The sequence below is a fragment of the Nesoenas mayeri genome (genome assembly GCF_963082525.1).
Source record: "Nesoenas mayeri genome assembly, chromosome: 3".
NCBI classification, from domain to species: domain Eukaryota; kingdom Metazoa; phylum Chordata; class Aves; order Columbiformes; family Columbidae; genus Nesoenas; species Nesoenas mayeri.
This window is the reverse complement of record NC_137544.1, coordinates 88,295,463-88,322,749: the sequence shown is the minus strand read 5'-3', so window position 1 is coordinate 88,322,749 and position 27,287 is coordinate 88,295,463. Positions and strand designations below refer to the sequence as shown.

The following is a 27,287-nucleotide window of genomic DNA, read 5'->3' as shown; positions in this document are numbered from 1 at the left end:
GGTGAATATTTTAAAGTCTGAAGCTAAATATGTTAAGAGGTGTCACAAAAAAATCAGATATATTTTTTGGTTTGTTTGTTGCTTTTTGCTTTAAGGTTAAGCATTACTTAAAAGAAAGCTCCTTTAAAAAGCTATATTGGAATGAGATAAGTATAGAATAATATGGAACTGCCTGTTTATTAATTTTCACTGGATTTTCTCTTTCTTTTTTTCTTGCTCTTTCTCCTGTTTCTACTCTTTCCTTCATTATAGTTGTGCTTTGGGGTTGTTTGGTTGATATTATTTTATTATTGCTCATTTTTTCTTTTTGTCATAAATACTGCTCCTGAAACAGAGTTAGGTGTCATGTGTCTTATGCTACTTGATGTTTTCTTAACATTATGCATTTTGTTATGTTTGCCCTGTACAGAAATTTTGTTATGTTTGTCATGTACAGAAATGCATCTTTAAATAGTATCTAATTGTAATGTTTTCGCACAGTGGTTAGTATATGGACTTGTTCATTACATGTAGAAAATGGAATCAGACATTGGGCAAATTATTTTTAGTATTCCATCTATATGAAGTTATTAGAGCTGAAATCTGTTCATGTCCAATCACTTTTTTTTTTTTTTTTACTTATTTGTTTGTGGAAAATCAGGAAATATAGTAGAATCCCTGAGTATGAGAGATCATTTTAAGTGCAGTTTTACCATGTAGAAATCTTATGTCTGTGATATGTGCATATAACAAAACGAAAATGTGATCCTAACATGAGTTACACATGCACATTTTAAGCTCAGGCTGGCTACCATGGTTAATAATAGCAGGTGAATTGTAGGATGCAGGTTTCAGCTGCTGAGATTGAGGGTTCTTTGTAAGACTTCTGTGTGCTTTAATCCACAATGCAGGGTGTAAAACCAATGGTATTGTGGCATTTAAATTACCATTATATCTCTCCCTGCACTTCAGTCACTTTTGTTAAGTAAGCATGCTCCTGGACTCTTTTCTGTTAAACCAGTTTAAAAGCTTTATAGAAACCGATGTTTCACTAATAGTTTGGCATTATTGAGCCATTGGGAGCTACAGGAAGTCAAGAAAGCTCTACGATCAGATATAGGATATACATGAAAGGACATACATTACATAAATCAATACCATGATTACTTGCTAAATATGGAGGCAGTATGGTTCTTAAACATTTTGTGGTGAAAAGTAAACAGGTTAGTTATTGATTTCAACTAAAACTTGGAGGCTATATTCTAAGTATATCAAGATTCATTCTGAATATATAAAAGATATAATCTGTTTTAGGATACATGACTTAGCAGAGAAGTAGGAAACACTAAGTGAGCTGCCAAGGTGAAGGAAAGGGGGCATTAGCAGAGAGAGCGAGGTACAGTAAGAGATCTGAACATGAAGCGTGAAAATTTGGCTTTGGGCATAGGTAAGAAGGGCCAGAGAGGCGAGTGGTGGCAGAACCTTAGTTCTGAAGTTCAAAGGTTCCACTCCCTGAACGACAAAAATAAGTCACAGTCCTGTATTCCCTGTAAATTTCTAGTTAATGAAAATACAGCAATAAATAATATTGATTGCTTCTACTTCCAAACAGAGATTTCTGTCATTATACTGAGAATAATAATAATATTATGGAGGAAAAGATAGTATTAGTCTGATAATAGCCTCCTAGTCATTACTGACATCAATTACAGTGAGGAATAAAGCATTGAAGTGTAATGAAGAGCTGCCTCCTGAAGCATGTTTTCACTACATTAATATATAAGAATAAAATACATAAACTTCTCTTTTAGCTGCATAGCAAAATAATGCAATACTGAGTTCAAATTATCAGCTTAATAAAGTGAAGTAGGTGGTTTAAAAGGTAATACAGCACATTCAGGTAAATGGAATTGATATGGTAATGAAGGTTATGTCTACAGGATCGAGATTTACATAACTCCGTGGTAAGATTCCTTTACAAGATACTCTTTACAACAGAGCACTGCTGTCATGTCTGAGGCAAGAATTGTGTTATTTAGAGGGAAAAAATCTACTTGAAGAAGATATGATACAAGCTAATGCTTTTTAATGGCAGTTATTCCAATATAATGTTATAATGATCTAATTAGATTTTGAATATGAGGTAATTGTCTATGCTCAGAGGTACTTTGGGAAAGCCAGATACCAAGGTAATCACAGCAGTGAGTCACCAGTTGTCGTGAGGGTGGGTATGGTGGAACAATATGTGAATACACCAGCTCAGCACTTCTTTTTCCAACACAAATGTGTAAATGCAGGTTTCTGACAGGCTGTACAATTGTTAGAGCTAATATCTTCTCACTATCTCACCTGCTGCTTTGACTTTTTGCTTCAAGTGTAGTGGTTTATTTCTTGATTAAGGAGTCACATTTTAAAGTGTTACCTAAGTAAATTCATCCAGACTCCAAAGCAGAAAGAAGTGAAAGAAAACAACTTCCCATTAAACCACATCAAGGTCTTGTTTCGAGAGCTCTGTTTCATCAGTGCTAGGATGTGCTATGTGCGCAGAATTCTTCCACCTGCTGTCGAGGTGAAAACAGATGTGGGACCCAAGTTTATAAGGTGGTATCAGGGATATTGTGGTAAGAGATTAGATGGATTAGAGTAATTAAAAAAATCTCTTTTGCGTTTTCTTTTGACATATATAGAAAAAAAAAAAGTTATTTAGAGCTCTATTTGAGCAGTTTTCATCTTGAACATAGTACCAGATTTAATGATAGAAGGAAAAAATATCAAGATTTACCTGAATCAGGGCTTAACACAGTACCCCCATGAGTAATGGAAATATTTCTGTGATAGCATAAAGCTGGCAAAAGGAGGCTTATCCTTTCTAGATACGTGTCTTCTGAACTGAAAAAGGCAGAAGTTTATGGAGCAGAAATACGTTTGTTACATTTGAGGATCCTAGCTAGATCATTAAAATAATTTAAGAAGCTTTTATTTTGTCATAACTTGACTCAAAGCCCATCAATTTGCAACTTTCAGCATTTTCGGTACAATTTTTATACGTAGTGAGTTTGTTACTTTTTTGAAATGGTTGATGAAAGCTCTCTCTGGCTCTTAATATATAGGTAGCTAAAAGGATGGTGACTCGATGCATTCTGTCTTTAGGCAGGAATCCAGACAAGTTTGTTTGATTCCCAAATAAAAGCTTCTTGGTTCATAGCAAAGGGAGTTTTTACTCTAGGGTTTTTTTCCATGGCCATAAAACTTACTTCCTTGCAGAAGTACTCATCCTGCAGCTGTTAAAAATATTTGTGCACAAGCAAGTACTGACTTTCAGTGCTCTGTGGGATCTATTGTTAGGTATTTGAAAGGGATTACAAGGGAGGATCAAGGCATTTTTGTTGTTGTTACTGATACAAATATGCAATATGATCCTTCCAGTTACTTTCCTGAAATTCTCTCCATAGAGGTGTTCACGAGGGTGTTGTGTTGTTACTTTCCTGTTAAGCTGCAGTGACCTGAAGGTGTTGTATGAATGACAAATTGCTTCATTCACCCCAGTGAGATAGATATTTCTTCTACCACTGATGTAGATGATAATGTGTGACAACCTGTAACTCTTCGGTTTTCCTGGAAAAATGCAATAGCTGTGTTGAAACATTGTTTGAACATAAGTACATCCTAACTTCATAGCTTTTCAGTGGAAATACGTTTAATGTCTTGGGAGAAAAGGTAATTCCTTCATTCAGCTCTCTTTTCTAGATATAATACTTCTGCCACCAGTTTGTATAATATGGCTTGAGCTGCGTATATTCACAGAAGTAGTGAAAGCTTTTTGGTGAATGGTTGAAGGGGTTACATTAATATAGAATTACATTCAACAGTTTGATTTATTGCACCTTGGCTTTACTGCATGTATTAGTTAAGATGTTCAGTAACCTTTCATTTGAGCTGGTATCATCAGCAAACTATTCCAGTGCAGAACAGTATTATTAGCTTAAAGGTAAGGTGTGAGTGAAAGAGCATACAAAACCAAACTGATTTGCAGAAATGTAATGATCTTTATTATTTTATGAAAGCATAGCAACTTCAGCTGTTAGCATTAAGCTGTGTTTCAACAGCATGAAACTTTGTGGCTAACTTTCAGGTGCTTATATATTATGAAGGATAAGTATCATCTATAAGGAACCTATCTGCAGCTCACTCAGCGTTGAACATATTTTGGACAGGCAAGAACTTTATTAAGTAAGACTTTTTAAGCCTTATTTTTCTGGTCACCATTTATTCTGTTCTTCTTCCATTGCCTCCAAATTGATTTTAGAGTTTATGACATTTGATTTAAAACATTTCATTATTTTTAGATGTTTTGCTATATGAAGGGAACTACATGATTAGTTATTAAATCACATTGTTCCTTGGTTAAGGAACCAGTTGAAGAGACCTGAATTCAGTAGCTCAGTAAAATATATTTCTCTCTTCTGTAGGTCTGCTCACAAGTTTTAGCGGTGCAGGTCATAGACATGTCAAACATAAATTGTTTTCATATTGTAGGAGGTCAAGAACTACATTTTAACAAAATGATAACGTTTTCTTGGAGCTGTGGCACCCAATGTATCACTCCAGCCAGATGGTAGTGTTTCAGTGAGCTAAAATCCATTGTAATCAGTTGAACTGGTGCGATGTTACAATCTACTGTTCTGAACTAATCAAACAGTTCTCCTGATTGCTTATGAAATCAGCAAGAGAAATATGGCAAATTATATATGATAAATGTGGTTCTACTCTACAGCTGAAACAAATCACACACACACGCACACAAAAGGCAGCAACAACAAGAAATACTTATGGTAGTTTTCTGTCTTAAATGCCCTGTCTTTAAAATAACCATAATTCAGCTCTTTTCACAGGAGCCTTCTGAGGGTTTTATTATCTGTATACAAATATTGGAGTCACTGCCTCCCTCTTCAGCTATCTCATTGCTGCCAAGCTGTGTAGAAGTGTTTGTGCAGGTTAATGTAGACCTACTTGTAATCCAAATTTATGATCTTCTTTCACCATGTTATCTGTTATTTCCAGTAAAATACAATTTGATTTTAAAATAACTAGACCTATGAAGCCTAGGAGATTGAATCTCCTGCACTGTCTGTGTCTGATGAATAGTCCCATGAATAATATTACTTTTGTCCTTTATTTTACAGCTCAGTTGCAGCCTGCAGTAGTTAGCAGTTAGGTCTTGAATATCCTGGAAGGCTTAAGCAATGTAGATTAGAGACACTGATTAACTGAGGTAGCAACTCTATGTATGTGTAGCAGGTGATACTGCTAATTGATAACATGACAGATTTTATTCTAAAAATGCAGAACTTAGTGAATTTAGAAATAATTGGTTGATACTTCCACTGATCTGTCTCACATCAGACAGTTGTTTCACCAACATGAAAAACGTGTCTTATAATTTCCAGTGAGGCTTCTCTTCCATTTCATAGTGTCTGATATATATGTCCATGTGAATTTGAGTCTTCACTAAATAATTTCTAAAATGTGTCTAAAGAATGATCATAGTTAAGAATTTGGTTAAGTTAAGCTGTGTGTTGTCAGGAGCAGAACAGGTGTTACACACTTTAATTATGTTAGAAAGAACACCAAAGCAATCAGAACTGACATACCACTAGATCAAGTAGAGCATTGCTTGTGATTTAGTTTTTTGGGGGGTTTTGTTCCTACAAGCATTGCTCCTACTGTTGAAGAATTTAAGCTGATGTTTCTTGTGGCATAGCTGCTGTTGTCATGGCATCTATAAATCTGTAAGTCACTGGATAGTACAAGGGTTTTAATAACTGTATGATCCTGTATTTCATTAAGGAACCAATTAACAAAGCCATCCTTACCTCACATCTAAAGCACTTAAATATTAACAGTAAATGCTTTATCATAAAAGTTCTACATGTATAAAGCAGACTCAGCTTAATGAATTACCCCACATTTCAGCATTCCAAAATTGTTTGTGCAGCAAGTTACAAATTGAGCCAGCAATAGTTTGCATTGATTTTCTAACCACCTCCAACTACAATGAGTTGTATTCATAAGTACAAATTAAAAATTTTAAATCATAAAAATACTGGTGAAAAATATATATCCAGCCATTTTTATGCCAGCAGTGCTTAGCTGATTCCACTCGAGTATTGCTTAGCACTTTCCTGGTATAATTTTAACAAAAGAAATGGCAGGATTCCTTGCATATATCCTTGGATATGTTTCTCAGTAAGTAAAAAGTTACACTGTAACTTTTGTTTGCTTGGTTTTTATCTTATTTATTTTAACATTTCATTCTTCATGTGCATTTATGACCCCCTTTGGAGAGCCCTGGAGGTCTTCTCTTTTTGTCTTCTGCTTATCTGCTCCAATACCTAGACTTGCTGTACTTCTCATTATTGATGATTCATCCAAATGACCTTTATCTAAAAATGGTTTTCAGCAATTTGCATTTTTTATCATTTTCATTCTCTTTTAAAAAAATCCACCCTTCTTTACCACTGTCAGATATTGGGATGACGGAGCTGAATACAGTTTTCTGTATATGTCTTCACTACAGTTTTATATGAAAAATTTTGAAATTCCTTGATTTTTTTTAAACACAGGTCAAAACCACAATTACTTCTTTATTGAGCTACCTTGGTGCAGATTGGTTTGGTTTTTTTGGTTTTTTTTTGGTTTTTTGGTTTTTGGTTTTTTTTGTCCATTTGCTTCTAGATGACTTTGTTCTAATACTTTTCAGGTATTTCTTTGTCATATTGCATGTAGTCTGATTCCAGTCAGGATCTAGACAGCTCTTACTTGAGGTGTCCTTGAAGAAGGAAGTAATTATTGCATGTTAAATTCACAGGCTGGTGGAACATGAGAAGCTGGGGACAATGCAAAACATTCTCACATTTTGTTGAAAAGAGCTTCCCTGTATTTTCTTCTGTTTTATTCAATGTGTTTAAAAAGGTGGAGGCTACAATGTATGTACATAATCAAGCCTAAGCTAAATTGACCCAAAGCCATGAAACCACATCAGGATATACTGTGACAGGGAGAAAACAAGTCCTGTTGAAGGTTATATGCATTTTTGAAAGAATCTGGCTCTGTCACATGGAAGGCATGCAGAGCAAGTTCATGTCTTCTCTCTAAATGCCATTTCTACTTTGTGCTAGAACCAGACTTCCTGAAGAACAATGCTTTCTTTTCTATTTAAAATAACTTTTTTTTCTATAAAATTTAATTCATTAGGGTCCCATTTTATGCATTTGCCAGACATGGCATAAAGATAAATGAAGGTGATATTTAAGTTGGGTTTGGCTGCAAAAGTGAATCAGAGATAAGGTTTAAATACAGATTTCATGGCATCAAGATCTTACTATTTTCTCCTAACAGATTTTGAGTTTATGTGGTAGAAGTCCATTATGAGATCATGTTAAATTATAGATTCTTGCCCATATCTAGACAGGTTCTGGGACAAAGAATTAGTTTGGGTTGACATCTGACCTGAAAAAAATCCTGCAGAGCCAAGTTCAGGTTTGAGAAATTGAATGGACCTAGAGATGTGCACCACGTAAAGATTCAGATTCAAGCAAATTTACCTCAAATTTAGGGTTTTCTTTAAAAAAAATAAAAATAAAAATTGGAAAGAAGTAATGAAAAAACACCATTTGTAAGCTCATTATTCTTACATATGGAATACAAAAGATCATCAGGCAGATGTTAGTTATGTTCCCACACATTAGGTGTTAATTTGGTTCAGAAACATTGGTTGTTTGGATGATAATTCTTATTATCACAAACAATGACATATCCTGTGTAATTGTTTTATATCAATATTTTTAGCCACTTGAATACCACAGCACAAAATATCTGGATACATATTAAAGGTAATTACAAAGCAAAATGCATTGTGTTTTCAAACTGCTACACTGTTGCTTGTATTTGCATCAATTGCAAAGGTGAAAATGTTACGTACAGGCTTTGCAGGGATTATGGATGCTTTTCCTACGGGAGTTCAATGATTTTGTCTTGTGTGTTTTATTTGATTTGTCAGTGGTGTTTTCTATATTTGCAGCAGGGATTTGCTTTTGGTACAGACTCAATTAGATATTCTCGTCTAAGGGCAGGAAAACTTGTCTCCTGTCAAAAGACAGAAATGCTTTCCACTTTTGTTTTGGCTTCATTCTTTATTTTATATATTTATGTCCACTGTTTTTCCATGTGATTTAATTCTGGCAATAGATTTCCCACCGCCCTGCTTTGTTTTTTATCCTTCTGCTATGAGTCTGTTGATTCAGCTGTGTGAGTCTGAAGGATTATACGTTTTACCGAGTTGTCAATAAATGGAGTTTAGATAGCAGTGAATAGCACTGTTTCCTTTTCCACCAAAAGACAAACAGAATGTCTTCTAATGCCCTTGTGTGCTGGGCTGTATCTTGTGCATCTCTGTGGCAGTGATCAGAATGTGAATGATGGGCGGTTTCTAGGCAGTCAGAGGAGATATGAAGTATGTAGGACTAGCACTGGCGTCTCATACCAAATGCTCCACAAACAGAAATGAAATGCCAAGTTCTTAGGAGCTCATTTTGCACGTATTGGAATTAATTCTTTATTTTAGTTTGCTGTTCTGGTTGCTTTGATAGTAACTTAGAGTCGATATCAGTGCAAAATACCAGTTAATTTCCTTTACCTCTCTTTACTTAGTCTTCTGTCTCAACATTCCCAAGGGATTAGAATCTGTGCTTAATATATTCCAGAGTTTGTCTGTATCTTACCGATGTTATTATAATGAAGGATTAAAGTGGATCCTAGAGTATGCATATTTTTATGATTTGACACACATGTCCTAGGTACTGTTCTGATGCAGGCAGCTGAGCTTTGGTGTTAGTTGTGCTCCAGGGTGCCCACAGCTGAATCAGTGGTATGCTCAGCAGCAGCTGTTGTCCGAAATAAATGCGTCAGCTGTACAAATGTAAAAAGCAGAAGTAAAACATAATGTCGTTGTTCAGAAATGCAAGTATTTGTAGTCACAAAAGGTTGCCCAAGTTGTAGTTTTGTGTAAAGGTGAAGAATTGCTCTGAGGAAAATAGGGGGAGGATGACGGGACTGTCGTGTAGCTGCCTAATTAATCAACCCAGGTACTTCATTCAAATTTTAGTAGTTTAAGACTCTATCGAGATCCAGGAGAACACGCTGTTTTCCTCTAGATAAAATAATGTTCTTGTTAGTGGAAGAGTAAAGGAAGGAAGAAAGAATAATACAGATTTTTCTGGTATTCCTGCTGTGGGAATCTATGGGGTCAAGTGTAGTATGACTGTGACTACAGAAGTCTGTAACGTGTAGGTAGGTGTAACTCTTACAGCACTTAAATACTATCATTATCCATTATTCTCAAACAGGACCAGAAAACAAAATAAAATGTCTTCTAAAGAGGCAAAATTCATATGCTGCAGTCCTGTTCCCCTGCCAGAGAAGTACTTTTAAACCCCCCAAACTGATCAATGTTTGTTTTTTTTAAAGAATGATTCAGGGTTCTTTTTGTCTTCCCCTCAGTCTATCAGTTGAGTATAAAGCCCATTGATAGAGGAGCTTGTCTAACCCCTGAATTGTGGTTCTTTTACTCTCCTATCACACAAAGATTTATAGATAACTTTGTGTCGTATAAAACTGCTTTGCTCCCAACAGGAAAGTGAACAATTTCTAATTGCACTGGAAAAACTGCCTGTGGTGCTTTTAATGTCTATCCTTGGTTTTGTCTGCCATGTCTCTTCCTCAGTGAGCAATATAATTAAAATTCATAGTTTGGCACTAGGATTTTGATTATACAGTTAATTCTTCATTTAATCAGGTTTGCCGAAGCTTGTGTCACCTACTTAAAAAAGTGCTTTAAAATTTTTTGTTCTATGTAGAGTTTGGGCTTTCTGCTGGTTTTTTTCCCCCTCTACTTTGTGGTAATAAAAGCTTTTAAATCGTCTTGTAATTCAGCATATACAAGTAAGTCTGGTCAGTGGTCTTTAATTAATGACATGCTTGCTAAGCACTTATAGAAAAATGACTCTTTGTGGCTATTGAAAATAACTAGTATATGCATTTATGTTGATTTAATCAGCATAAAAGATACCCGTATTGTATTTCAGGAAACCTTGTCTGCTAAAAATATGATCTTTAGCTTGTTTCCTCTGTTTTTTCTAATTCAGAGGACTGCAATAATTACAAGTATGTGGTGTTGAGGATGGGAGAATACCACGCATCTTAAACAGGTGAACATATTTGTTCTCACAGCTTGAACAGGTGAAAAGTAATTGCAAAACTATGCAAAGTTTGATCTTATTCTTAAGTATCTAAAAGAAACAAGATCAAATCAAAAGCTCTATTATGCAGTAAAAGGTTTTATTTTATTTCCTTATGGGCCAATCTGTTGTTTGTAGCATACAGAGGGCACACAAGAGTGGAGAAGTTACTCACTCCAGCACATCCAGTCCCGCAGCTGCTTGTTTCTGATTGCCTTAGTTTCAACAAAGAAAATACTGAGTTAACCAAGATGGATTTGTATTCTTATAGGATGTATTTTTTTGTATATATATGTAAAAAAAAAAAAAAAGAAAAGGCATGGGTTAAGGCAGTTAAACATACAGAGTTGGACTCTGAAAGTTACAGGGTTCTTCAAATTGTTTGCCCCTGCAGTCTTGAGTATCCTTTCATCTTATGATATCTTACAGTCATTTCAAAACAAGAGCCTTTGGAGGGAGGAGAGTGTTCAACCTACAATTTTTTCAATGTGTAGAACTTGAACTATGGTTGCTGAGTGAGGAGCTCTTGGATACTTTCCTCGGACTCACACTTTGTCTGCCCTGTGTAGTGCAGCAGCAGAGAATGTGCCATGTCATCGTCTAGCTGGGCTCCCTGTGGGTAGGGACCTCTTCTTAGGCTTGAAATCCTATTGAAAAAAATGAGTTCAACTTCAATCTCTTTCTGAGAAAACACCTTATACAACAGGCTATTATATAAGGAGGCATTATTAGCACCAGTATTCACAATGGTTCCTCAGAAAAGTGTCCCAACTTTGGAGTCTCAAGTTCACAAAAGAATCTCCCTGTGCTTGAGGGAGTGCTTAGGCACTGTCTTCCCAGCTGGCTGTAGACATCTGCATGCACAGCCTGCTCACTGATCTCTTCTCTGTCAATGTTACTTAATTATCTACAGATATGATAACAGAATCACAGAACGTTAGGGATTGGAAGGGGCCTCAAAAGATCACCTAGTCCAATCCCCCTGCGGGAGCAGGAACACCCAGATGAGGTTACACAGGAATGTGTCCAGGCGGGTTTTGAATGTCTCCAGAGTAGGAGACTCCACAACCCCCCTGAGCAGCCTGTTCCTGATAACTCTTGCCACTTGATGCAGATTTGCTTGTGGGAACCAGAAGACTGTTTGGTGCTTAATTCTCTACCTTAGGCCTGTCAGCAAAGCCAGATAGCTTTGCCTGTTGCCGCACTGCTGTTCAGAGCCAAAAGCAGTATCACGGTGCTGCAGACTGACCTCGGTGGGCAGCTCGGCCTCCACAGTGGGATGGGAGGGAGAATCAGAAGGGTAAAGGTGCAAAAACTCATGGATTAAGACTAAGACAGTTTAATAAAGCAAAAGCCATGGGTGCGAAGCACAAATCCAAAACATAGCCCCATACTGGCTACTGTGTAGAAATTGAACTCTGTTCCAGCCAAAAGCGCTACAGTATGTTTTAAAAACTTAGTAAGTGATCACATAGAACATGTTCAATGCATTTTAAGCATTTGTCAAAGTTACATGCGCTGAAAAATTGTTCATATTAATTTTGTTACCTGTAGTCTTATATTCCAGCTAATAAATCACTCCAGGAAAATGATGAGATGGTGCATATAGTATGATTGCCTGAAGGGCTTTTATTTTCAATCATAACTCCGTTGTATTTCCATCTGGCAGAAAACTGCTTAGGAAAATGTACAAATTTTCAAGCATGTCATGAGCTACAATAGGCATTTTAAATTTCTGAAATCTGTATGCTTTGAATTAAGACTTCATTGCTCCTATTGAAGTCGTCCACATCACTATCATATTTCTGAGCCAATCAATATTGTTCAATATTGTTCTTCATTGGTGATATTTGAAATTCAGATATACCTTGTTTACCTAGTACTACTGGGCACTCCTATTAAATTCTGCCTTATTTGAAAGATGATTATTTTTTACAATCTTGGGCTATGGTGGCTTTAGTATCTTGCATCAAGTGGAATAATAAGCTACAATTTTTATGCAAAATTTGAGAATGTGATTTTTAGAAGTCAGGTTGTTTAAATTAATTTTGAAGATTGCATTTTTTAAATTTCCACCAAGTAGAAGAATGCAAGATTCAGGCAGGAAATCACACTGATCATTCACCTTGAGAGAAATAAGGAAAGAAATAAAATACATGTATTGCATTGGGAAGAATAGATGGGGTTTGTCATATTATTATATTCTACCTTGCAATAACATTACAACATGGAAATAATATACTTTAGAAGATAAATGTATACATTATTATTTTAATGGATGGGATTTTGTTTTACATTACAGCAAAATTTCAGCTTTCCAGCAATGCAAAACATTGTCACCTATTGTTCAAAATGACTGATAGGCTATTGAGCATGCAGGAATAAGCTTAGTTCCTTTCTACCTCTTGGCAGAGAAGTTTGCTAACCAGTGAGTGATATGTTACTTATGCTAAGTGTGCAGCATGATAAAGATGCTTTTCCTGTGGCAAACTATTCTTCAAGTCTTGTGTCTTTCGCCCTATTGATATATTAAAAAACCTGAACAACCAACACCACCACCCCTCCAAATAAAAGAAAACAAAATAAAAAAGCCAAAACCAATCAGGAAGTTTGCTCTAGTGTTACAATTTCATAACACAAAAAATCGAAATAAATTAGCTTGTGAAGCTAATTGTAAAGCGGTTTCTTGTATTCCTCTTAATGTTGTTAGTTTCTTTATTCTTTAAACTCTTTAAAGCAAGGAAGCGTAACTGAAGCGTGTCAAAGTACCTCCATTAGCAACGCTCTGTTGCTTGGCCCAGAGTGGGTTTTGTCCAGGCAGCACAACTCAATCAATACCTTTCTTCCCCGAGAGAGACGAGGGAGTCTCCAGGGCGAGCCAGCCTCCACCTGCACTAACAAATGTTCCAAGGCTGTTCCTGCATTTAGTTGAATTCTGTGCTTCTGATGCTGGATAGAACAAGAGCATTTAGTGTTCTTGGATCCTGGTCGTTGTCTGCATATTTTGGATTTGTACCGTGCTTGTGAATAAAGAAAATAATTTGAAAAGACAGTATAAAATAAGACGACAAAAACCAAACAAAAGATGGCAAAATACAAGTGGAAGTGGTCGTTTGGGCTTTTTTGTTTTGTTGGGTTTTTTTTCCCCTTTTTGCTTATGGAGACACAACTTGTTGCCTTTGCCCTTTACATAACACTTATTCAAAGCACTAGGTTAATTTACGGTCAGTATTCCTTGTTTGATGTTTCTTCCAAATGTAGCAATGCCAAAGTTTTTGTAAAAGGTCTAGACTGTCTACTGCATTAGACGATTCTGTGACAGGGTCAGATACATCTGTGCCTGTAAGTTCAACAAGGAGAGGCATACCCTTACCTGAAGATGCCTACCAGACCTCCTAAAACTGAACAATTCTGTCACATTTCAAGATCAGCTATCTCTGAACAACAGTTAGTCACCTGAGTAATTTGATCATAACCTTTTCAGTGGATGGATCTTCAGTATCGGTTTTGTAGAAGGTCAGATTTGCGAGTAGAAACCTTGGGGTCTTGCTCCAGTGTGTCTGCTGTGCTTTTGCTATGGCTGAACCTGACTGTGTATCACTTGCAAAAGCACCGCAAATCATCCTCAGCATCTTAAGAAAAACTGAGGCTGATACAGTTTTGCCTTCATAATGTGAATCCCATTTCATCTGCCACCTCACAGCAACTGACTAGTTCACATGGGCCGGTGTGGGGAAAGAACTGCTGGATCCTGCCCTGTCAACTGAGATTCCTGCGATGCTCTTTTCAGGCTTTTGCCACAGTTGAATGGTGAGGGCTAAGTTCTGCTTTACTTTTAAAATACAGGCTCACCTTCTTTATGAAGAATAAATATTTTCTCCAGTTTTGCAACTTTTTCTACAGACAGTGACTTCCAGGAAATTTGCTACTGTGATTATTAATTGATCTGTGAGTTAATATTAATTGGGGAGTAGCATAATGCTTTTTTGTTTCAAATAATGATAACTAAAATTTTAAAGTGAAATTTTGAGCGTATTTCATAGCAGTTTTGTGATTTTATTCAAAATATATAATAGTTTTCTTTACATGATATTATTATATAAGTTAAAAGGAGCAGAGGTCAAAACCATAGCAGTGTCATGACATTCAGGTAACTTAGTTGTTTCTTGCAGTCATTTGTGTGTAATAAGTGGTTATTTTAAAAATTATTTTTCTAGAAGATTTTTTATGTATGGTAAATACGAACCAATATCAGTAATAACAGTAATTGATACTTGCTTATAAGAGCTCTTTCATAAGGCACTCAAGTCTTGAAGTGTAGGAGGAGGTTGAACATTTGTATGGTACGTAGCTATGGGGGGTTTTTATTTTTTAAAAAAACATCTCAGTGTTGAAAGCTGTGTATCTTCTCAAATTGGATTGCTGAACACAAGCCAAAATGATGCTGTTAGTGAACAGACATTATGTTGCAACTATAATTATACTATGTAAGTGAAATGTTTTATATAATACCACAGACTGAGGATTTTGTCTAAGATTCATGCATTCTGATACTTCTTAATTGAAAACAGTTCATTTAATACAAAGCTTGCTGCAGTGTGGGTAACCCATTTTGTGGGGTAATGGTATTTGTTTTAGGTAGTTTTCTGTGTTGCTTTTTCAACATTTATTGAGATGGCATACGATATTCCATTTAGGATTTTTCAAAATTTATAGTAGGAACTGTTGTATCTCTTCAGGAAATTTCGGAATGTGACTGAATCAGGGTTAATGACTGTTAAGAGAAGGTGAAGCCTCCAGGATAATACAGAAGGTGAACAGGTCACAATGTTCATGAGCAGATCTATTTGATTTTCAATTAGAGTCTAGAAGTATAAGTTGTGCAACCAGTAATGAAACCCAGAGCTAGCTTTGCTTTGTAACATTTGACTGTTCAGATAGTTTTTTTGTTTTTACTAATAAAAGATACACTAACAAAGACATTGATATCCTGTACATCCACTATTAGAATTAGAAACAGTCATATTAAAATGAAATTAATTTGTGGCTTCTGCTGAGAAACCTCATGAGTTTGTTGAGTTTGTCCTGGCTGTTTGAAATCTTTCATAGTGGTGAAAAGTAGCTGGTAAAGGGAGTTGTTTATTATTATTATTACTACTACTGCTTTTGTTATTATCATCATCATTATTTAAAGCCTCCATGAGCACACATTTGCACTAAAAGACTTTTGTGATCCAGAAGGTCTCTAATTTTTACTTTTCTTGACAAATAAGCCCAGAAATATTTTTCATGGATTTCACAGCTCTTTAATTTTTTTTTCCTTAAATTGAACTGGAGACAGCATCCTGAGTAGATGCAAGTCTGCTGTGAAATTTATACTCTTTTATTCCTTTCCTTTTTTTTTATTTTTTGGACAGTTTCTTCTTACAGGTCTGCACAATATAGTCCAACTTAATAATTCATATTTTAGTGCATAGAAGTTTGTCATGCTTAACTTATACTACTTACCTTTTTTTTTTTTTTCTTTCTCCACTGTAGGTATATACGAATTGTCGGGACCCACAACACAGTGAACAAAGTTTTCCATATTGTGGCATTTGAATGCATGTTCACGAACAAAACCTTTACTCTTGAGAAAGGTCTGATAGGTAAGAGATAAAACTCTTTTTCCTTCTGCATGAACTGTTGCTTGGCTTTTAAGACTGGCTATCACTGCACTCTTACTCTGCTTCTGTTTCCACACAGAAATCCCTAACTTGAGTTAAATGATGCTGTAAGCATAGAATTAGTTGGCTGGTCTTGTGGATTAATTAGTGAAGCTTCAGGAATGCTAAAGTTCAAATTAAATCAATTACTGCTGACAAAGCCACTTGGTAATTGAGTAACTCTGTGCTGCTAATCTGATTTTTCTTTACATGTATTAGTATGGTTGCTATTGCCTCCTGCTAGGTTAGCCTGAATTCTGTACTCCACGAGGATGGAGTAACCAGAGCTATTTATTGCAGTGGAGATGGATTGGGGCACTTAGGGCCTCTTACACAGCCTAATTTCAACTGCTGAAACTAAACTCTCATGTTATGATTTTTCCCCAAAGTGTCATAGACACACCTAGCCTTGGCAGAACATTATATTGGCTGCTGTTATTCTCAGAACACCACGCTGATGGAGTTCTGTGCTTCTGGAGCTCCAGACAGCTTTTATAATAGTCATTGAAGTAGCTCTGCATAGTACTGCATTACTTAAGGTAAAAATCCCCAACAGACCAAATACCGAATGATAAACAATGTCAAAGGAAGATTTAATATAGTGGGGTTTTTTTTAGTAACTCAGAAAAGGTGCTTTCTCCCATATAAACTCACACAAGTGACATCCTGAAATTCATTGCGAAGAGTTTTGTGGACCATTTAGTAGTTGTCTAGGTGGGATTTCCCACAGTTTGTTACTTCTGGCATGAAATTGAAAATTTCAGCAGAATTATCAGAGCTTGAGCTGGTCTTAAACATAGAAATGTCTATGGTAGATGGAAGGGAAAACAGTTTTCAAAAAAGAATGAGAGGGAAGATTTTAGTAAGATGTAGTTCTTTAATTTTTTTTTTTTTTTTTTCTGCGAAAGCTATAATATTTAGCTGTGAAAAACTGGGACCCAGTGCCTTCAGCCTGTTCCCCGGACTTTGTATAAAGTCATTGCATGATTACACTGAATCTTAGGAGATTTGCTGTGTAATTTCTTAGGGTTTTTTTGAAGCATAGAATGCAAATATAAAGTTTTCCCTATGCTTTGTGGAGTTTGCAAGTAATACTGCAATTGCTATTCACAAGAACATAGAATAAGCAGTAAGGAAGAACTGTTAAAAGAAAACATCTACCATCAGAAAGTTAGTTAGGGGAGAATCAAAATATTTCAAGTTTGATGAAGTGTTTGAGCTAAACTACATATTTAGCACTGCCAGCTATGAACTTTTAAAAACTTCATAGAAAATCAGAGTTGCTGTGTGCAAATAAGTGATGCGTGTCTCTATATATATATTGGATTTCATATTATCACTCTTATTTAGCAAACAATTCGAGGCTCAAATTTCGTATTTGCTTTCCTTTTTTTTTTTTTGTATTAACTCAAAGATTGTTTGATTGTTACAGTAGGCAAGGTAGTGAATTCATGTGCCAGTGTGCTTGTGCTGTAATCAACTTGTCTTTCAGATACCCTGTGATATTTTGTAGTTTAGTGAGCATTTTGGTGAGATGAACTGTTTGATCTCTTTCAGTATTTCATTAGTTTCAAAGATAATCTCAGAGATGGAGACTTAATATAGCTTTACTAAAATTTATCTGTTTATGAAATTTTTTTTTGTAGTTACAGAATCTTACATGTAAATAGAATTTGGACTACATAATAGTGAGCATGCGTTGTTGTTCGTCATGATCAGTGTCACTATGCTGTCATTCAGTGTCAGTAAATTAAGCTGTTTTACATGCAAGTCATTTGAAGTGACCTACAATAAGCAAAGAGAGGCCTGTAGAGCTGTTTGTTGAAGAGATGGTAGTCAGTCAATTAATAGGAAATTAGAAGAGTAAGAATTCAGTGAGTAGTTCATTGAGAGGGGAATGTGAAGCAACTTCCACATTGTAAATGAGGCAGCAACAGCTGGAGACGTGACCTTACAGAATTTATGGTGAGAAAGGGGGCAATCTCACTGTGAAATGGTGCAGGGTCAAAAAGCTGCTCCACCAGAATTTATGGCCATCAGCGTTACCTATTCAAAAATACTCTCAACAGCTTTGATCCAGCAAAGTGACCTTATATCCATTTAGTGCTTTGTTTTACATACCTGTGATGGTTGCTGTCAGGTAGAATATTACCTGTCTCCCTTGATCCAGCAAACTGTCCCAGTTCCACTGATGCAGAATATCTGTGTGACTACCAATGGGGTAGTTGGCACAGTTTTATTTTATTGGTCTAATGAACATTTGTAATGTTGGGTTCTATTTCTGCAGTGACTAGGGTAAAGTGAACTGAAAGCAGTCAGGAAAGCTGTACTGAACGTATGAAAGTGCAATGATCAGAGTACGTTGCTTTTAAGCACGACTGAGCATAGAAGCTTTCATCCTCAACCCTTTAAAAGCAGCATTAGGTCATACTATTGGGTTCCTTGTTTATGCAGTATGGTATTAAATATGGTACTAAATTAGGTTAGAACAAACACAGCTGCTGTTTCTAGAACCTGTTTTATTAAGAAAATGAAATGGCAGTCAGCCCTTGAAGGCCATCTGGTTCTTTCAGAAAGACTTTTTGACTCTTACTTCTACCAAAACAACATTGAAGATAATATGCTAAGAGTTTGCCATTTGAAACCTCATTCCAAACAAATAAGGCCACTGAGGTATTTGTTTAGAGATCCTATTTGGAGATTTAAGGCTAATTGTTTATTTATTTTTCTTGAAACCTATTCAACTTGATCAGAAAGCTGTACGTACAAAAAGTGTAATTTATCTGATGTATGAGTACTGATACATAGTATCTATGCAATGGCTGTCAGTGTAAAGCTGAAGATTAGAAGGCTGGTAAACAAATAATAAAAATGAAGCACTGTTTCATGATAATAGCAATTTTATGTTCCTGTGTTTTTTGTGCACAAGGTTTTCATGACTAATTGTTAACTTGACATATTACATTTAAAAGTTACAGTGGAAGATGACTTATACAGTTACTTTATGCAATACTGGATCCAGTACTGACATGATCTGTTGGTAGTTGAGGAGCAATTTTGAAGTAAAAGTAGCAGGAAATTCTCTTTCTGGCACTCTCTGGTGTTTTAGTGTTGTTTTGAACTTGGTTATCTGGTGAAATGAAGTGACAGAAATCAATTCAATCACATGAAATTATTCCCTAATGCTGATGTTAGAGTTGAAATGCAGTATTTCTTTTGGCATGGTATCATCTCTAAATATGCAAGTTAACAGTTCTGCATATTAGAATCATGAGATTGACATAACTGTTTCATTTAAAAGGGATGTAAATATTTTTTTTTAATCTCAAAAGCATGGGGTTTGCTTTGAGTGAACATCCACTTCTGAAATTTTAAATGCTCTTAAGTCATTAATATTTAATCTAGAATCCAAAACAAATGAAAATTTTCCCAAGCAAGAGCGGTATTCATTCAGAGGAAGAAGCAGTACCTGCTATGATGGGAGGTTTTGCAAAGCTTCTGATCTGCCCAGGGGCAAGAAGCTGCAGCAGTGGGTAAGGGGCTACGTCTCTGCAATGCCTCTCTTTTTTCCCCCACCTAAACATAAGAAGCAATCCCTCTTTTCTGCCTCAAAGGGAAAAAATTGATAACCTCACGCAGTCCTGTAATCAATACTCAGTACTGAGGGGCCGTTGAGGACCGTGCGCAGGCATGTGGGTCTGACCGCCCACTGTCCCATTTTGAGCCTGGTTAAGGTCATAGGGAGTGCAATGTGGAAGGCTTTTATATGGAGCTGTGTTTATCTGTAGTCTGTCAGATTATCTTGTAACTTGTGCACTACACAAGAAAAGGAGAACAGTGAGTAATGACTGAAGAGCAGGTGATGGATATAAAACACTGGAATGTCCTTGGTCACCCTCTGGGGAATGCTGTTCAGTACTTATGAATCATTGTGAACCTTCATTTGTGCACTGTTCAATGCCTTAGGAGAACTTGTTTTAAAAGGGAAAAATTGAAATGAATTAATAATCATTCGCTTGTCTTTTACTCACTGGCAGTTATAGAAAAAAAAATAAATTTAAATGTATAACAGAGAGAAACCAGTCATATCAGTTTCCTAGTGGGTGTTTCAGCTTTGTAACAGATTGCACTCTCTCTTGCTCTCTCCAAGGAAGCAGCAAGATGCTATTTTTGTGTCTAGTGTAATGTTGACTTCACAGAAAGCTATCATATTTTGTTTCTTCCCTTTTTTAAAGGTTAGCCTTCTTTCAAAAGCATGCAGGCTTACCCAGCAATGTAAGGCAGCTCTGCTGCAAGTATAGCCTTACGAAATAATGAAAATTTGAAGAAAATGTAAATACTGCAGGGATTTTTTTTTCCTCTCCTCTTTCCACAGGAAAGAACAGCCACATGGTTGGTTTAGTTTTAGCTACCCATTCTTCAACAGAGATCTGTTCATATCATTCCTGTTACTTTTTTTTTTTCCTTCCTATTACCAGTGTTGCAATGAAGGATGCTCACATGCATGCTTCTTAGGGCTCTTCTGAAACAATTTCTATTTCTGAAAGCCTTCTTCAGGCAGAACGTTTAATGAAGGAGCCCACTAGCCAGCCAGTTGGTTGGCAATTAAAAGTATGCCAGGTCTATTGACTTGAATGCTTTTGTTCTAATTTATTGGATTAAAAATCATGAGCTCTAGCAGGTAACAACTGAAAAGATCATCCTTCTCTGAAGTTATTCTAATCCAAACTGACAGCTGGACATGGACAAATATTAGTGGGATTTTTTTCTCCAGCTAAATGCAACTTGCAGAAAGCTTTTCGCTGGAGCAGGCCGAATTGCTGTTGATGTATGTTTGAGGTTGGTATTTCTTGTGTTCTTGATCGAAGAGTCAAATGAAATGTAGCAATGTCATCAGCAAGTTTCAGCTCAAGAAAATAAGAGAGAGTATGTGGAAGGAGAGACAGGACTTTGTGACTGTACTTTTAATTAACTGAAAGGTCTATAGACTTAATATTTTCTACTGTGTAACAAATAAGTGCTAATTCATATACTGAAAAAATATTAGGCTTAAAAAAAATCTTTTGGCATGGGGAAAACAGTGAAAGCAAAATGCCCAACATATTTTTATTTATTTAATACAGTAAATCAAACCCTGGAATAATAGTGGCATCCCTAATTCTATTTTTTTTTTGTTTGCTCTCAGCTTTCTTTTTTCTAACCATTGCTTTCTAGTGAGGAAACTTTTGTCAGCTCACTGGATGTTCAGGTAGAATGCAATTTTACCATTAAAATTACCATTAAACACTGAGAGATTGAAAGCTGAACATTTAACAGCTGTCAACATGATAGAAAAAAAGTCACTTCCTTGTATCAACTAAAACAAAAATTTATTTCTTGCAGCATAATTTCTTGTGTATAGTTTCTTCAGAGGGCAATGGGTTTGTCTCTTTAGAGAACTCAGTAAAATAAACAGTTCTGTTGGAGTGATGACACTTTAGCTGAGAAGCTTTGACTGAAGCTTTGCCTAGAGTGAAGCATAAATATATTCAACAGTCCATATTGCTTTAAATTACTGCCTTCCTATAAAATAAGACTGCTTAGTAGATCTGGTGTCTCTCTGTATGTGTGTTTTAGTATTTAAATTAGGGTTCATTAATAGCTGATTTTGTGAGCTGGTGCAGGAACCCGCGCCATTCTGCTCCTTCCTATGTTGCAGAGAGTCATTCAGGGATTTTCTGGCATTTTTTCCCCTGTGTTAGCTGGTTGATTGCAGTGAAGTTATGGTGGGAAGACAGAAAGCAAAATCTGAGCTGGCAAGACTGGGAGATGGAAGTACTTTACACTCAGATATGGAAGCCAGTTAAAAACAGCTGTGTTAATTTTTTTCTGGGTACTTCAGGAAAAAAAAAAATCCTATGGAAAATCAAGTAAAGGAAAAAAAGCGTAAAGAGTGATAAATATGACGGAGGCTAGCACATGCTCCTGGTACACTTTTCTCCTGGGGGATCTGTAAGGGTAGCTGAATACCATATCTGTCTTATCTTTAAATATAGCCAGTGTGGGTGGCCCTTAGGCCATGTCTTGAAAATGACAATCCTTTATAAAAATACTATTACTAGAATTAAATATACTGCCAAGATATTCATTGCTACCTACTGCAGCATAGACCAGGAGACAAGAAAGTAAGTTTTAATAGATGTTTTGATGCTGCTGTCCTGTAACCTCAATCATCTTCTCCTTTTGTTTGCTCACAGCATGTGTACGCTTTGCTAACACACATCTTTACTGTTCCATAAAAGCAAATCAGATTCGTCAGACCAAAACTGCGCTATGAACAGTGGAAAAAAAACGTTTCTGTATTTGTAATCACTTCTTTTGTTTTTCTCTTACAACATCGTGCACTGTAAAAACTGGATAGTTGGTGGATTAAAAAAATATATATATGTAAGAAAAAATGAAACAAGAGTGTTGGTTTGGCAGTATGTTTTTGTAAACAAGTGACCTAAATTGAAGCAGAAATTCTAATGGGAAAAAGGAAGAGAACCAGAAGACTTGAAAATGCAGCACAGAGCAGAGTCCCTACCAGATGGTATTTTTAATAAATTTATCAAGCGGATATAAAAGATGATCATGAACATTCAAAATAGGGAGGGGCAGGCGCCCCTAGAGAGAAGGAACAGTATGATACCTTCTGCACACTGCAATTAGTTAGAATCACTTTCTAATTAACCATTGTAAGGAAGACCACAGAATTATATTAAAAGCGCACTGAGACAGTTTCTGTGCGGTTGTTAAGAAGTTTTACTAATCACGGTAACATCATCTTAGGAGGTCACGGATTAGTGGAGAAATTTAAATGTGTGAAGAAGCTGGATGATGCTCAGAGGGTGTGCAGGGAAAATATTGGATGAACTGAGCTGTCCTGTGTTCATTTAGTGCGTTACTTGGCCCAGAGGGTGTCCGGAATATGCCACAGAACCTCAACATGAACACAGATTTTCACACTTCATCTTTTACTTGTTTTCGTTTTAACCTAGATGTTAGTTTCTTCCTCCTCCTCCAAAAAGCAGCAGTGTATCCCAAATGCTTTAATGTCTATATAAAATGAATGTTTGAAGAAGTTCCCTTGCTGCCAGGGATGAGAAGAAGGAAGAGAAGCCAAGGCAAATTTTATCTCGATGCCAGTACTCTTAGTTTGCGCTGTTAGTCTTTGCTTTATTCAGATTGTTCCCAGTGAAGCAGTTCTACTGTCTGCCACCTGCTCCCCTGCAAGAGTCTGGGAATTTCTCCATGTCTCTTTTCAGTAAGAGGGAATAGGGAGATTTTTAGAATAATAACATGGTCTTTTTATTCACTTTTTTTATGAGCAAAGAAAGATGATAGTAAATCTGATACTGCAGTAGATTTTTCAGAAACTGCCTTGAGTTATTGCTTGGCAATGAGCTCGCACTTTTTTTCCCCATGTGTTTTATGGTGTTCTGGCTGGTTGATGGTTTTCATAAGATCATGCTCCTGACATCAATAGCATGCTTAAAGCACAGAATCCTAGCTCTTTGTGGAAAATTATCTCCTTTTTGAGTGCTGGAGACTCTGACAATTAGCTCTGAAATTTCACATACCTATCTTGCAGCCATTTTCAGATGTCATAGTATTTTAAATGCATATTTTACAGACAACTATTAAAAGTATGTAATTAATTTATCAGTGAGCAGTGTCTTAAAATGGTACATTTACATCTGTACCATCATTTGTTCTCTTGTGAAAACTGAAATAGTATTGTATTTCTTCTGTATTTCTAATTTTTTGTGCTGTTCTTGTTTTGGCTTGTTTGTTCTTTTCTGTTATTTTCAAAAATATTGGTATGAGATATTGTACATTTGGAAATTCTGTTGAATTAATCACTGTCATTCAGATAATTTTTGGTAATTTATTTCCTTCTCTCTCTTTTAAATGACATGGCCACACACACTTGTTGTCTTTCATCAGAGATGACACGCAAAATCTTTGCATTTTTTTAATATAGCCTGTGCTGAAATAATTTTTGTAGTCATATAGATAGAACAAATAGTACTTTTCACATTTTCCCCACAAAAAACCCAAAGGCTTAACAGGCAACCTTGGTTTTTACAAGTTCAGAGACCATCATTTTTCAGCCTTGTAAATATTGGGTTTTTAAATTGACGGTATAGAGAGAGACATATATATTTGAAAAATTGAAGAGGTTAGCTAAATACTGAGCTTTTTAGGAAAGTACTGGGCCTGACTCAGCATCTTGAATAGCTTTTTTATGTTCATCTGTCATCTGCTGGAAGATGGCATTAAAAGCTTGGGATTCTCTCTGAATTACAAATAGAAAGGAAGTACCATACCTGATTAAATGTTAAGAGGAGGAAATAATAGACAATTCCAAAAATAAGTGTTGAAGCACTTGTAAAATAGTGCTGGAAAAGTACTTTATGCACAAGAGAATACACCTCCTCCTTACAGCGTGCTCCCAGAGGAGCTGCTGTTGTCTTGATCTTTGATGAAATTGCTGAAATTGTGTCAAGCTCTAACTATACTATGAATTCTGTTTGATTTGAAAGGAAAGGGTAAACTACTTGGTGTTGGATTTAAACCAGATTAAGTAGGACTAAATATGTACAAGAATTCCTCTTCTTGGAAGGTTTTCTGGAAACCAACACTAAATTTATGTTCTTTGCTCAGGAAGAACAGCTCCCAGTAATATGCTTTTATTATTGCCAAGTATGTTCCCCTGCTTCTAAAAATGACTAGTAGAGGGTTACGTGATCTTTTATCTAATTTGGTTTATATCAGCAGTTTTCAATCTGGAGTGTTCAGTTTTGGCTGTATCAGGGGTGGGAAGAACTGAAGTCAGACAATGCTGACACATGGACCACAGGGTTGGATGTGGACACTGATTGCTGGAGTAGTTCTGGAGGTGAAAGGAAAGGTTCATTATTCATTTTGCAGCACAAGGTAGCAGTTAGCACTGGCCTGTGCAATTAGAATTCTAATCTAACATTTTTTAACTGAAACTCCTTCTTGTCATGGTTTTCCCAGGAATGCTTTTATGAATTTGAAAGTTTTTTGAGTTCCTGGAATTTTCAGATAACTGCATCTTAGGTGAAGGAAAGAAGGCAAATTCAATATTCTGCAGTAATACCTTTGACTTTATTTGGCATAGCAGGCTACTGCATGCTGGCATTTTTAATGGCTGCATATAAGATAGAGAAAAGGATTATCCAGAAAAGATCTTTGAAATTAAGAGGGAGTGCAGGGCAATGGTGAAGGGAGGGGAAGAACTGTATAATGGCATCAGTATTTCCTGGAGGAAAATCATTGTCCTATTTTTTGGCCTTCCTTTTTTCAACAGGATGGGTTCTAAGTAGTTTATTTTCTTTTGCCATTGGGATATTGTAATTTCTTTTTTTGTGGCATTCAGTCGTACCTTTTTCCTGACTCTTCACTGAATGAGAAATACTTCTGCCCTTCCTGTTCCTATTGGTCTGTTGATGTGTTCCTGACCTATTGGTCTCTCCTTCCCACTTGTAGTTCAGTAATTGTATTGAAGGATGTTTTAAGTGTTAAACATTTTCATTTTCTAAATTCTGGGGTGCAATTTCTAATTACAGTTAGAGAGACCGTCAGAAATACCAACAGGTACGTGTTGAGAGTGGTCCCCTGAACTGTGAGACTTCAAGTCCCGGTTTCAAAGACTTGGAGTCCTGACTTTCCACAGTCCACATCCGTGCTTTAAAGTATCTCCCACTTACTTTTCTGTCTCTTTTATTGTGTGTGTGTGTGTAGGTTTCATCACAAAAACAGGAAAAAAATGTTTGAAAATTGTGTAAATTTTGCTAGACAAGATTTTTTTTTTTTTCCAATTGTATTAAAAGAGTGCTTTCGTATCACCAAGACAGAAATCCATTTATGTTAATTTACCAGGTTATCTGGGATCAATGCTATAAAAGTTATGTGTACCACTTGATTCTGCATCATAGCTCATATTAAATAAGAGTTATATTTCTTTATGTTGATCATACATGCATCCTTTTTTCTTCTTTTTCCCAATTCTTTGCCAGAAATAAAGACCATTGCTATCTGAACTGCTTTCTGACTGTACGTTGTCATCTTTGTGTTTTAATTCACAGTTCCCACTGAAAATGTTGCAACAATTGCAGACTGTGCCAGTGTGATTGAGGGTGTAAGTCGCAGTCGCAACGCCTTGTTGAATGGAGACACAAAAAACTACGACTGGGATTCTGGGTACACGTGCCATCAGCTTGGGAGCGGAGCTATTGTAGTCCAGCTAGCACAGCCCTACATGATTGGATCAATACGGTAAGAGGGTTTTGTTTTTGCAAAATTAAGGGCAACAGTGACACTTTCACTGAGCACAGTTAATTTTCATTAGAATATATGACATTTGGAAACAACAGTAATTAGGGGATTAGTTTAGCAGTTGTCATTTGACTTCTTCAGTATAATGGGCATATTAAAAATTAAGTGTGTGAATTACATGTTGAGATACAGCAGTGCGATTCCAGAAAATATTATATTTCAGAGGCATAATAATAGTAATAGTCAATTGTAAGATTAAAGGTATATACTTATGTTAAAATAGAAATTTAATTGCAGCCTCAGTTGGGGTCAGAGTAGGTGCAGTTCCTCATATCCACCTCATTGTGAAAACAGAAATATTTTATTGAAGTAAGCCATCATCTTGTGTCAGCTAGGTTTCCTTCTCACTACACAGTTAGCACCAATTCTTACTTAAACATGGAGTGTATAATAAGGATACAGTGACCTGAATATTGCTTTGCGGTGTTGGTTTAATGTATGTGTTTTGATCTGCGTTGCAGTCCATTGGGCTATTTTTACAGTGAATATCTGTATACATATGAAAAACAAACTTTTGACTAATGTAGAAACTTTGGAAATATATTGGAGAAGCAGGAGTGTTCACAGGTGAAAACAAAAAGATTCTTGCCAGCTTCTCATTCTCTGACTAGAAATGTTTTTTTAGTTTCAGAAAATCAGACCTGCAAAACCTTGTCTGAGTGGCTTCCTGTTCTTCGTCAATTTAGAATATGTTGTTAGGGACTTAATTTCTATTACTTTGTGGCAAAGAAAAAAGAGAAAGATTTCTTAAGTCAGAGTACCAGTGAACAAAAGCTGAAACCCCAGGTGAGGTACCGGCTCGCATGAGGCACCATGCACGTGGGGACGTATTGCCAGGGGCCAGCTTGGTGCCATCTGCCTGTTAGAGGTGCCTCAAACTGTCTGATGAGCAAGTGAGGCTTGAAGGCTCCTTGTAACTACT

General features: G+C 36.3%; 1 protein-coding gene across 3 annotated transcripts in view; it reads left to right on the top strand.

Annotated features, from left to right (window-relative positions):
* The window catches only part of BTBD9 (BTB domain containing 9), a 116,123-nt gene that overhangs the window by 57,318 nt on the left and 31,518 nt on the right, over positions 1 to 27,287 (top strand). For all 3 annotated transcript variants that reach the window (XM_080341036.1, XM_080341038.1, XM_080341037.1), the window contains exons 8-9: positions 15,813 to 15,922; positions 26,116 to 26,305. In XM_080341036.1, the coding sequence (XP_080197162.1) occupies positions 15,813 to 15,922; positions 26,116 to 26,305 (300 nt within the window). The remainder of the gene's footprint in view (positions 1 to 15,812; positions 15,923 to 26,115; positions 26,306 to 27,287) is intronic.